This window comes from Anopheles arabiensis, chromosome 2 (genome assembly GCF_016920715.1).
Source record: "Anopheles arabiensis isolate DONGOLA chromosome 2, AaraD3, whole genome shotgun sequence".
Lineage (NCBI taxonomy): Eukaryota > Metazoa > Arthropoda > Insecta > Diptera > Culicidae > Anopheles > Anopheles arabiensis.
Genome location: NC_053517.1, coordinates 35901082 through 35914438, shown reverse-complemented (window position 1 = coordinate 35914438; position 13357 = coordinate 35901082). Strand labels below are relative to the sequence as shown.

The 13357-nt window shown below is 39.7% G+C and overlaps 1 protein-coding gene across 1 annotated transcript in view; it reads left to right on the top strand.

Annotated features, from left to right (window-relative positions):
• LOC120898771 (sugar transporter SWEET1-like) overlaps positions 1–12946 on the top strand; it is a 48938-nt gene extending 35992 nt beyond the window's left edge. Inside the window, exon 3 of the mRNA XM_040305091.1 lies at positions 12645–12946. Coding sequence (XP_040161025.1) covers positions 12645–12716 — 72 coding nt within the window. The 3' untranslated portion in view covers positions 12717–12946. The remainder of the gene's footprint in view (positions 1–12644) is intronic.
• The last annotated feature ends 411 nt before the right edge of the window (positions 12947–13357 follow it).

Below are 13357 nucleotides of genomic sequence, written 5' to 3'. Positions count from 1 at the left end.
CAGCGTTGTACAAGAAGCGTTACAGCAACGCTCCAATTTGGGACGAGCTGGTTAATGCTGGTATTAAGCCCGGTCAGGGAAAATGATTCCCGAAACCAATTAATCGTTGTCTAATAGAAACGCCACAACGTATCACTTCCTTGTTGGGTATATTTTTTGTACAATTATGTATTTTATGGCTCTATGTTACGTGTTATGATTTACTATAAAGGTGTGTAAAAGATAGGAACAATGATACGTGGCACAATGGGAAAGAAAAATATTATCATGACCCTGTCAAGGTCGAAGGTTACAAAGCTTTGCGATGTCAAGTCATGACTTTTTAACAATTCTACAGGACAGAAAAATATTCTAACGTAAAATTTTTAGAAAACTTTTTTTTCTTTTCTTAGCTACCGGTTTGCGACTTGCTTTAACACAAAGAACATAAATAAAACCAAATAGAAAAAAATTCTATAAACTTTGCTAATTTTCATAGTAAAAAATACAAAACAATTAGATACTAAATTGTGCTCTAAATTGTTTAACAATGTTTGAAATGTTCTTAATGTGTGTAAGGTTAATGTTTAATAAATATTTTTTTGGTAAATAAAAAAAATATAAAAAATCTAACGGCTCTGTCGACTTGTCAACAATTACGCGGAAGTATCAAACGTCGATTCGACTGTGTCATTTCCTCATACCCTACCAGCGGCAACCTCTCACCATTAGAAATATGCGGGAAGGCAGAGAAAGTTTATTATATTATTTCAAAGGATGATCAAATCTAACACGTTTGACCTTTCAGCTCCCTCAATTCCCCCATCCCGTTCCCCTCAAACCGATGTCCGATCTTGTCGGGTTTGCTGAAAAGTGCTAGACGGTATAAGCTACCGCGTCTGTGTGTCAGTACAGTAGAAGAAGTTATTTATTTTAGCATTACTTCTTCCGCTTCCCCTGGTCTGCGGTTTGCTGTGGCCATTGTCACCAGAATTTCGACAACTCGTACGTGATCGGAACAAGTTTGACCGGAAGCAAAACTTCGAAAGATGCTGCTGCTTCGAGCTTCAGCAGACGGCTGATCGCGTAGAACGTCTGACGTTCCATCTTTGTGGTGACGTGGAAACGTTTCCGAGTGCAACACTACTGTAAGTGTTTTTTTTATACGTCAGAATGGAGCTAGAGATGTATATTGTTATAGAAAAATGAATGCTTTTTGCAGAAAAGAATTATACGGAAAAACAATCACATAAGTTTATCGTCAATAATTGCATATTTCATTAAAGAGCAGTAAGAGTTTTTTGTTTGCAAAATATAAAATTTTACTATTTTAATGAAAAACCGAGTAAACGATTTATTCGGCACTGACGCACTTGTTGGACTTCTTCCATAAACCCCTGTAGCAAAGTTTGGTCAAATTGAATCATAACCAGAACAAGTCTTAAATCCAACCTAAAACAGGTGGACAAGGTGTAAAAGTAAATTTGCGGAAACCACAAACTGTATTACAATCAGTACACCTTGCACAGAGTTTGGTCTGTTGCAGGGTTTATTCTACACAGCCATAGTGTGGCGGGAATCACATTTGTTCGCTTTTCGAATGTTTCGAAGTGTGTTTATGTGTGTGTGTGTGTGTGTGTGTGTATATGGGCCTGTTTGTGGGCGTGTCCACGGCTCACGCTTCCAAAAGCAGCGTGACAACAAATGGTAGACAAAAGTTATAACTTGAACGACAGTCAGCTTACCAAAGTTCATCTGCACCTGCATGCATTTGCCATGTGCTGTGCCGATTCGGAGCTACAACAGTTTCCAAAAGTTGCTCCGTGAAGCAAACCGTACGATACGAAGCAAGAAGCGAGAGTAAATTTGAGGTACGGCTTTTGGTTTCGGTACTGCTTTTCCCTATGTGCATGTCAACCCTGATGCTGGTGGAAGAATGCTTGCGTTCGAATCTGTCCAGGATGTTGTTCGATTAGTGGGCATCAGGCAAGGAATGGGTGCAGCGGTGACGGTGGTAGGCGGATTTATTTAGTACACATTGTCGAGCACACTGTCATTCGTAAACGGACACAGATGTCGTGTGGGGAAGATACGTGCAAGTAAGAAAGTTGATCGTACAATTTTAATTACACAGCAATTACGTTATGTCACCTGTGAACCACCCCGGCTGCGACGGATGTGTTTGATAATATTTCAATTTAGTTCACTTTTATTTTATCTTTATAATTCACAATTCTCTTTGCCTGAACCGCGTGCTTCGCTTTTTATCTTACGTCTAACGCACACATACATTGTCCTCGCTATCGGTCTGACGCGTCCACATGTCCTATTGATCTCGCTGTCATAGCTTCCAGCGAGGATGATCGATGTGCGTCTATAGCGGTCGGTGCACTACTCACCGATTACATCTAACATACTCCCCGCATTGAAATAGGTATTTCAATCATCAATGGGAAGAACGCATAATTCTGATACCGCTCGCTTATATTCTCCCTTTGCTGTTTTAACTGTAACCACTCTGACAATACCATCTGCTCCAGAATGTAACTGTATTATTCTACCTAATGGCCACTGAAATGTAGGACAATTGGTTTCCTTTAGCAATACTAATACTCCTTGTGTAATTGTTACTTCATTTTTCCACTTTGACCTATTCTGAAGCTCAGGAAGATATTCGACAGTCCATCTCTTCCAAAATTGCTGTACCATTGTTTGCACAAGTTGCCATCTAGACAGTCTGGATAATTTTAAATCTAAATATGATGGTTCAGCTGCTGTTTGCATTGCTCGCCCTATCAAAAAATGTGCGGGTGTTAAGGCTGTTAAATCGCAAGGATCGTTAGAACAAGGAGATAAAGGCCTTGAATTGAGTACTGCTTCTATCTGAATAAGAGTCGTATTCAGTTCCTCATAGGATAATCGATGGCCCCCTACGACGCGAGTAAGGTGATGTTTCACTTGTTTTACACCAGCTTCCCAAATCCCGCCGAAATGGGGACTCCTCGGAGGAATAAATGACCATTCTATTCCTCGGCTGGTACACTCGTAATCGATTCTCTTAGCATTTTCTTCCTCAGCAAACATCTTAGCCAGTTCTTCCAACTCGTTGTGCGCTCCAACGAAGTTTGTTGCGTTATCTGAAAAGATTCTAAGAGGAAGGCCTCTACGGCTTATAAAACGACGCAGGGCCGCCAAAAATGCATCGGTCGATAGGTCGGAAACTAGCTCAATGTGTATTGCACGAGTAATCATGCACACAAACAAACACACATAAGTCTTTATAATCAATGGCTTTCTTCCAGTAGCACTAGATTTGATTAGAAATGGTCCAGCAAAATCTACACCAGTTTGATGAAACACTGGGGCTGGTTGTACCCGGTAGGACGGTAAATCACCCATCAACTGCTCAATGGTGGTAGGGTTTGCTCGGAAACAAGTAACACACTTCGCAATCACTTTCCTAATAGTAGATTTTACTCTTAGCGGCCAGAACCGTTGACGAACCACTGCTAACAATCCCTTTTGTCCTTGGTGTAGGTTCGTTCAATGTCGCACAAGAATCTCCACAAACTTATGGTTTGCTGGTAACAGCATCTGATGTCTACTATCATACGGAATAAATGCACTTTTCAACCGTCCTCCAACCCTCAATAACTTATCCACTGGATCAATAAATGGTCTCAAGCTCAATAGTTCATGTTTCGTATTACCATTTTCTAACGCTCGAAAAACACTCGCAAATGATTCACGTTGAATACACCGCACTATTACCTTCAAACTGTCCTCTAAATCTGCACTTGTTGGTAAATCTTTCTTAAAGTCGCTTCCTTTAGACACTCTGTGTTTCGCAAAACGCACTATATACACCATCATTCGTAATAGTCTTTTATAGTCACTGGTAAATTCAAAATTCAACCTTACTCCTTTCATATTTGCAGCAATCAACGTCACCTTGCCCTTTAACTCAGGAACCTCAAAATCATTTTCTGGATTCACACGCATTTCAACTACACTCCTTGTTCTTAAGAAGGAGGGCCCATACCACCACCCTTCATTAGTCAACAATCGTTTGGGGGTTTCACCACGCGAAATTATATCAGCAGGATTATTTTTCGAAGTTATATAACGCCATGTAAAGTCCTTTGTAAACCCCTGAATTTCTCTAACACGATTCGCTACGTAGGTTTGTAATTGTTCTGGAGGGTGACGTATCCACGCTTCTACAATTTGTGAGTCTGTCCACAAATACACTTTGTTAAATGACACATCAATTGCTTCTATCACTTTTACAACCAATCTAGCTAGTAACTGTGCAGCAAGTAGCTCTGCACGTGGTGTTGTGATAGCCTTTCGTTTTTCTATTTTAGTTGGCAATAGGCGCGATTTGCTACATATTAGATTCATTGTTACACTTTCATCGTCATTGATGCATCGACTATAAACACAAGCTCCGTACGCATTGCCAGAAGCGTCCGCAAACCCATGGAGCTCAATCACCTTAGTATTAATCGCAAAAATCCAGCGTGGCACTTTCAAATGGTTCAAATGAAACAGTTCATTACGAAGGCAAATCCACTTATTAATCATAACTTGCGGCACTATCTCATCCCACCCAGTTCTAAGCTCACTTACTTCTCGAAGTATTAATTTTGCCAACGTTATAACAGGGCCTACCAGTCCTAGCACATCATAGATTTTAGCGACTTCACTCAATATTTTACGTCTCGTATTCGCTTCTTGCTGACTGCAAGTAACGTCAAATGAATACCAATCTTTATCAGGATTCCACACTACGCCAAGCGTTTTCACTAAGATTGGTGAGCTTTTATCTATCACCTCTAATTTGAAGCCGCGATCTCCTTCTGCGATATTTTCTAACACTTCTCTACTATTTGAACACCACTTGTGCGCACCAAAACAAGCCTTTGCTAGAATCTTTTCTAAGTCTCTCTGTAACTTGCATGCACGATCTAAATCATTTTCACCAGCAATTATATCATCAACGTATGTATTTTATTCCAGCACCCTTGCTGCTTCTGGGAACTCATCTTTATGATCTAATGCTGTCTGCAGCAATGACATAGTTGCTTGAAAGGGGGATGGTGTCAAGCCATATGTTACTGTTTCCTATTCGTAAACGTCAATTGGATCTTCAGCGCAATATCGCCAAAGAATTCTTTGAAATCGAGTATCTGGTGAAAGCACTCGAATTTGCCGATACATTTTGGGTATATCAGCAGTTATGGCATATCGAAAACTTCTCGAACTCAATAATATTGTAAATAGTTCTCTTTGAACCGTCGGCCCTTTCCGTAAAATATTATTAAGTGCTATACCATTCGACGTAGCTGCTGATCCATCGAAAACTACTCTTAGCTTCGTGGTTGTGCTCGACGGCTTCAGCACATAATGATGTGGTATGTAATAGGCATCACTCGCATCGCCTTCTTCATGTTTCGAAATTTTTCTCATATGACCCAATTCTGTATATTCACGCATGAATATTGAATATTGTTCTCTAAGTTCTGGTTGTTTAGCTAGGCGTCTTTCTATTGTACTTAGCCTCTTCATGGCTATCTCTTTTGAATCACCTAACTTCTCACAATTGGGTTTGAATGGAAGGCGAACCCAAAATCTTCCATCAGCGTCTCGACGATGTGTCTCATTAAAGTGTGCTACAGTTTCATCGTCGTCTCGTGTTTGAACGTATTCATCACATGTTTCTATCTTATAGAAATTTGTAAGTATATCAGCTAGTGTATCGTTATTCGTTAAACAGAATGTTTGCGCTATTACTTGGACATTAGTATTAATGACTCCTCCAGCTATCCATCCAAGCGATGTTTTGGTTAGTATAGGAAGACTCTTTCCCATCTCAAACTGATTAGGCTTAACCAGATTCCAAAACCATTCTGATCCGATCAATATATCTACCTTTCCTCTCATGTTAAAGGTAGGATCAGCTAGCTCGATATCGGTAGGAATATTCCATTCAGAAATATCAAATGATCTTTCAGGCAATTCGTTCGTGATCTTAGGAGTGATGAGCACATCAATATTCAACATACATTTTTCTATGCGTGATGCTATGTTGATATTCATATCTTGTAAAATACGCACTTCATTTCCATTAAAGCCACTTACTACGCAGTCAATATTTCTTCTTTTTTGTGTCATAATATTTGCCATTCTAGTCGTGATGAAATTAAGTTGCGATCCTGAATCCAAAAGGGCTCTACATGCAAATCGGTTTCCCGAATCATCGTAAATATCAACCATAGCAGTGGATAATAAAATTTGCCCCTTCGATTTTGGAACAGTGCTCGCACTAAGAATTGTTTGTACATGTTCTTCACTTCTACTAATTCCTTCTTTTATAACATTATCTTGTCTCTGTTCCTTTTCTTGGGACACGACTAGGCAATTGGGTCGTTCAATCGTTCTATCAAATGGCTGTTTTCTTAGATCTGTTATGTGCAAAAATGTGTGGTGGCGTTTGTGACATAGGTGACAATTTTGCACTGTCTTGCATTGTGGTACTCTGTGCCCCTTTTGTAAGCAGTTGAAACACAGACCCAACGATTTAACCGCACCTAATCTATCCATTACGCTCATCGATTTGAAATTAGTGCAATTTGACGTATTATGTGTGCCTTGACAAATGCCACAAACTTTAACTGAGTTCTCAACAACGCCAACTGTCAATGCTTTAGATGCTTCACGTCTCTCATATCTTGCTACTATTGGTCTTTCTGGAAGTGGTTTTGCCATAAACAACGCTGAGCTTTGATCATCGATAAACTTCAGAAATATGTCCAACTTCATCACATTATCACCTTCTTCGGCTTGCTTAAGACACCACAGCTGCTTTGTTTCAGGATCTAGCTTCTCTATAAGAATATGTATTAGCCAAATATCCCGTCCTTCTTGCTTCATAGCCGCCAGTGCTCGTAGCACTTCGTCGGAAATATCATGCAATGATCGTAAGCCGCTTGCCGATGGTTTAACAATTGCCGGTTGCTTCATGAATCGATCGATATGTTTCACAGCTGCCTCTAACGGTTTTTCGTACCTCTGCTTTAGTTTTTCTAGAGCTGGCTCATAATTGCCGTCTTCGATCTTTAAGTGCGAAATTAAAGCAGCTGCTTCGCCGGTTAGATTTGTCTTCAAGAAGTACAATCTTTGTGCATTGTGTAGCGATGCGTTTTGATGAATAGCAGTTTCAAACAAATCATAAAAGGATGCCCATTTGAGTATATCACCATCGAAAGTGGGTAAATTCATCCGCGGCAGCCTTACATCGATTCTTGGGGTTGTATCTGCTACCGAAGTTGATTCGGCATGTGGATTAAATGAACACGACAGCAATCTTAACAATTCTGTTTGCTGCTCAGCTAACAATTTGATGGCGCCTGCACCATTTTGTTCGTTGCCTTCATTTTGTTCCGACGTTTTCTCTTCGGCAGCTCCCCTAAAACGATTATCAATTTTTAGTAAAGCGGTTCGCATATTTGATGTAATTTCATCGAATGTAATTTGATGATCCACAATATCCTTTCGATGCTGCTCGTTTTCGCACTCATCCACAATCGCTTCTTGCAATTCCACATACTGCGTGGACAGGTCGTTGACTCTCTTCAAGCACACAGCAACGCTTACACTGTCGTATTCGCTCGCCACCACTTCCTCGACCTTTGTCTTGAGCAGCTGTACTCGTGCATCTATCAGTGATCGTTTAATCAATAAACGCTCCATATTACGGGCTGATATTTACTTTTCGTTGTAATTTATCACTTATTGCACCTTATCCGGTTCGAAGGACCATAAATGTTTGATAATATTTCAATTTAGTTCACTTTTATTTTATCTTTATAATTCACAATTCTCTTTGCCTGAACCGCGTGCTTCGCTTTTTATCTTACGTCTAACGCACACATACATTGTCCTCGCTATCGGTCTGACGCGTCCACATGTCCTATTGATCTCGCTGTCATAGCTTCCAGCGAGGATGATCGATGTGCGTCTATAGCGGTCGGTGCACTACTCACCGATTACATCTAACAGGATGATTTCAGCTTTTTTAATTGGTATTTTTTAAATCCAAACCAAACGCCTAATTCAATATTTGTAGAAACTAAAAATTAAACGAGAGCAAATATATACAGACAAGACGAGATTATAAAAATAAGCATTAAAACGCACTGCCTTCGAAGAACGTTCCACAGCACGTCTGTTCACGCATCTACCGAAGGTTTCTATTTTTATTAAGGATTCGTTCAGCGGTGCAGCCCAACAGCTAAGAATAGATAGCAAAGCCTAGGAACTCGCTTTCAATGGGTTTGATATGTTTTTCTTAAAATAAAATATGACCTCTCAGTACCATATATGCTGTCGGCAAAAAAGGTCTTACATTCCCGGAAAAATGGTCCTACATATAAAAGTTGTCATTGTTGTGTTGCGATGCTTTTGTTGTCCTTACGCTCACCAACCGTTCGTTCCGTTGTTGTGAAGGTGGGCATGGTAAGACGGCTGGTAGGTTACCTTTTCAGAGCAAATGACAATTTGATTAAACTTGATTTGACAGCTCGACGGCTGGAGGTGGGATGCCCGACGGTACAGGAGGCTTTGACTGCAGGAGGATCCAGGAAGGTTTGGTGCCAGCAACTCCTTCGAATGACACACAATGTACCGAACCATTGATCGAACGGCAGTTATTGGGACTCGGTTTGAAATTACAGTGCCGCTACATGAAATCGGTTGACGATGATGCTGATGGAAAGTTGCACAGGGTTAGTAGTAAGGGTTGGTGAACGACGAGTTTTGAAAAATTCGGGCATTAATAACGTGAACAAAAAATCTAATATTATCAATAATCCAATAACGATGCATTATACAATATGATCAGGGTTCTTTAGCGTTGGAGAGGTGTTTCGGGAAAGCAGAATATTAGCTTCTTGATCTGATTGATGTTCGCATCAAAAGTGAAATGTGTATCAAACATTCTGTTTGAAGTACTTATTTTTTGTACTTATCAAGGGACATACCTTTGTCACTGGCAAACAAGTCAAACATTTTCGATAACAGCATTGCATGTTTATAAGCATGTTTACTTCTTAAGTAGCAATTTATTCCATCGTTACCTGATGGATTAAGATAGCTATCTGTAAATATTCGACGTATGCATACAAGTTTAACAGATTCGTAAGTGTCTAGCGTACTCTCTTCTTTGAATGTTTAGCTTGCTTTCATTTTGTTTTTATTTAAGTGGCTGAAGAAGCATTTCAATGCAATAACTTCTGCATCAAACTGTTTGTTGTTTTGACAATTGTATTGCAAGGAACTGTGTTGTTTTGAACCATGTGTTGTTTATTTATTTATTTATTTATTTATTTATTTATTTATTTATTTATTTATTAATTCCACTATTACGGCACGCATACAACCCAGCGTAAACTTTGAGTTACCTGCAAAGAAAAATTTTCCAAAAAGAGACATTTTTAATTTGCAACACCGTATATATTTCGCAAGTAACATTTTATATTATTATCAGAGCTGATATGTTGGTTACAATTATTATCTCACAGAAATTTCCCTGAGTCAACGAGCTGCAAATTGAAAGCTTAATATGAACTAAACCGTTCTTTTCAATCTGTGTCTAAAATGTGAAATTCTTCAATTACTGGTTGAATGATGAAGCCTCGCAATACTTTGATTTCAATTTTGAGCGTAGAATAAGTAGAAAATTGAAATCTTTTCACGTAACTTTTCCACAATAACCGGAACGAAACTTTCAAATTTGATATACAGCCATGTGAGCTCAAGTGGCTTATGAAGTGAACGATTCTGAATGGTCAGCTGAGTGCTCTAGGGTTGGTAAGCACAAGGAAGCGTTGAGGTCTAGCAATTGGTACCCCTCACTGTGCGGGCAAACACACTGTACTGCAGTGGTAGCAAAAATCTAATCTTGCTAAGTTTACTCGTTGTAAATTTGAGACTCTGTTGTAGAATGCCCACAATATTTGGATTTTCCATTGAAGAATGTTCTATGGAGAATTCTTTGCACGACGGTAGAATGTAAGTGCTGTTCCCGGCTGTACAATGAGTGTGATCAGCTTACGAAGTAAGAATTGGACAAACCCAACCACGTAAAGAACTTGGTCAACTTGAAAATGTTGCTCGTGACGTACAGTTCATTGGGAAGGTTATTTAGTGGTTTGATAGGGTGCCTTGAATTGATACTGAAAGAAGCAATATAAACAAGTAGCACAATGCAGGTAGAAAGTAAATGCAAGGAAATGTATTTGAGGAGCAAAATAGACCATTCATTCGAAATTTGTTAGCATTCTTCGGCAATGTTTGATGATTTTACTCGGTGTGATCATAGCCTCCATCAAAAGGTAACGTAAATCCTTTTGCGTAATCTGTGCCGGTTTATTCTTGCATGAAATTAACCATCTCCTGTTTGACGTAGGCAAATTGAACAAAGTTTAGCCGAGGTTGATTCTTTCAACACTTACAAACTGTTACACGATCAATTTTTGTTTGTTTAATATAAAACTCGCATTGAACGGTGAAGTAGAAAAGAGCCGATTTGTCTTATCCCTTATCAAATAAAGAGAAGGTTCAAGCTCTATGGAAGACGATCAATCAGGGGCAATAAAGACTGTACTTGTGGGCCGATATGCTGTGAGTCGATGTGAATTTTCTTCAATGACGCAAAGTCGTTCTGGATGAATGTTTTCGTGAGTTACCGTAACATGATGTGGGAGTTTGAAAGCTCAATTAATCGCATTGGTGTGATGTAGGAAATGCATAATTATTATGAGTAAGCTCCTTATTTTTGTTGAAAACCTTTTATATATTATAAAGATGGTATTTACGCTTATAAAGATGGTATAAACGTCACAAAAATGCTTCTTACCACCAACATTTGTCAACCTTTCCTTCGCAAGCCAATCCACTTGTCATGCTGCATCGCGTCGATGGAAAAGTGTAAATGTAATTCAAACAAAAGTTGGACGAGTACCCATTGCAATGTTTCTGCAATTAGTGTGATGAAAAACCAACAAGCGCATCATCCGAGCACCTGACCGTACTGTGCGTGACAACTGGTTCGTGTTAATAAGCCTGTTCAAGCACAGTGTGTTGCAACATTGCACCCTCTGCTACGGCTTGCATATTTGAATTCATAATTATCATCCAACAATGCTTCAGCTGTAATGGTGAAGTATACAATCATCTGAAAGTGTTAAGCGTACCGGCGTGAAAGTGCTACTTGAAACACAAACAGGTACACACAAACAGGTACACACAAACAGGCTTAAAAATTTAAACGATCGTAAAGCGTTGAACGATTTCGCTGTTTTACTTTAAAACAGCTTTTACTGCGCTTTTTAATTTGTACAAAATTTGTGACACAAAACTGTACCAGCGAGCTGGGGGAGAAAACAGAGCTCGTTAAGAAGGCGATGCGGAAAGTATCGCGTATAAAATCCCACTGACATATTGCGGCCCATTTATTGCAGAATCATACGGCTTGCGGGATTAATACCCGTGTCTCGTGTCCGCTTGCCTGTACAGGCGCAGCTGGGGTACAGAATTCACCAAACTTAAACAGAGCTTTTGAGTTGTCCTTTCGGGTGTTTTTTTTTTGTTCACTTTCCCTACCCTACCGTTGGCTGAATCAATTTAATTAAAAGCGTTACACTTTTACATGCTTGCATCTGGTACTCTTGAGTGAAAAAATGACCTAAGAGCCAGCGTGCTCGAGTATGAGAGAAAGACTGTTACGGAAAATCGTGTTCTGCCCCACCTCTCATTCAATGGGCCCGTAAGGTGACTGTAACGAGAGTATTCGGGCGTGCCTTTTAAAGCAGCGCGTTGAATCGATACCATCGACAGAGGCTTTGGCCGTTTTGTAGTGGTCGCTTTTGCCTGCCCGCCCATATATCGCCGGAGCGCACTGATGCCGCGCACTGATTGATGCATGTGCACTGTAACAGTTTCCCGAACGGGACCCGCGAGGAAATGTGAATGGAGTAGGTAGGAAAAACAGAAGCTTGCACAAACAAAAAATCGCACACATGGTCATGGATTTTTCCCGTAAGCTATTCAATTTCCACGATTCGAGTTACTAGCGTGATGTGTGTGGGCGCGTTTTCAAAGCACATGTCTCGATTCCCATTCAGCTGGGTGGAAATTTCGTTCGTTCGAGTTGGTTTGATTTTTGTGTGCATAAGTGTGCATGTGAGTGTTTGGAATATGTATGCACGTGCATAGTTTTTGAAGCCAAGAAAATAAAAGATACGAAATGTGGCATAGTTTTGTTCTGATGGGAAATTTTCGGAGAGGAGAAATATTTACAGTCGATTGTGTGTTGGACACTTCAAAGAGATGAAATTTAACTTTTGATATTTGACTGATGGCGTCTCTCAATTTTCATTTGACGGTAAATGCTCAACGATGTTATGAGATTTATTTATTGTCATTTAAATCCTTCAAATAATATCTTTCTCTATTAATCACACGGAAACTTTTGTCCTTTAAAGTGCTTAACAATCTCTGTTCCTTAGTCCTTTTGTATAATCTTCGCTCCAAAATTACTTCAACCTCTGATGCCTTTGGAAGTATTAGTAAAGTATTCGTTTTTTATTTTCATTCTTCAGCAACTTTTTTCCACAATTTTTCATCAAGCTGCGTCATTGGGCAAACGAAAGAAAAGAAAAATGGTGCAGTAATCCATCATCTTCTGAAGACAGGCGCAAGCGGAAGCGAAAAACATGAGTAGTTGGTTATGAAGCAGATGACACCATCTGTTGAAAGTTCGGTTAGCCGTATTATTGTTATCATGTCCCAGTCCTCTACTCAAGGGTGCCATCATCATCCTCTAATGCTTTATTAGAAGTCGTCCCTTTAGGGCTAACGCAGAAATGTACTTCCGGTATGCAATAAAATTGAAAGTAAGTATAGAAAATGTTATTAGCGTTACTTACAGAGATAGATAGAGTGAAAGAAAAGGAGAGCTGATTCTTTGTAGAACACATAGGCATGGAAGAACATGTTGTCGGGAGGTTAATACCCAAATTTATCGATGAAACCGTAAGATGATTGGGCAAAATGATTGGACACTTGTTAGGAGCGTAAAATAATCGTTTCCACCACATTCTTGGCTATCGGTTCTAATGCGACCGGGTGATGTTGCTGACGCTGTGTAGTAGCAAATGGTTTTATGACTCTACTTAAAATTAACACCACCCAGCAGCTGAGCGCTTACCAGCTGATCCGGCTGGCCTTTTGAGATCATCATCGGTCTTTCTTGGGCATTGTTGATGGTGTTTTCTCGTCGTGTCGTGAGCAAGAGCAAAATGTTTTATCACAT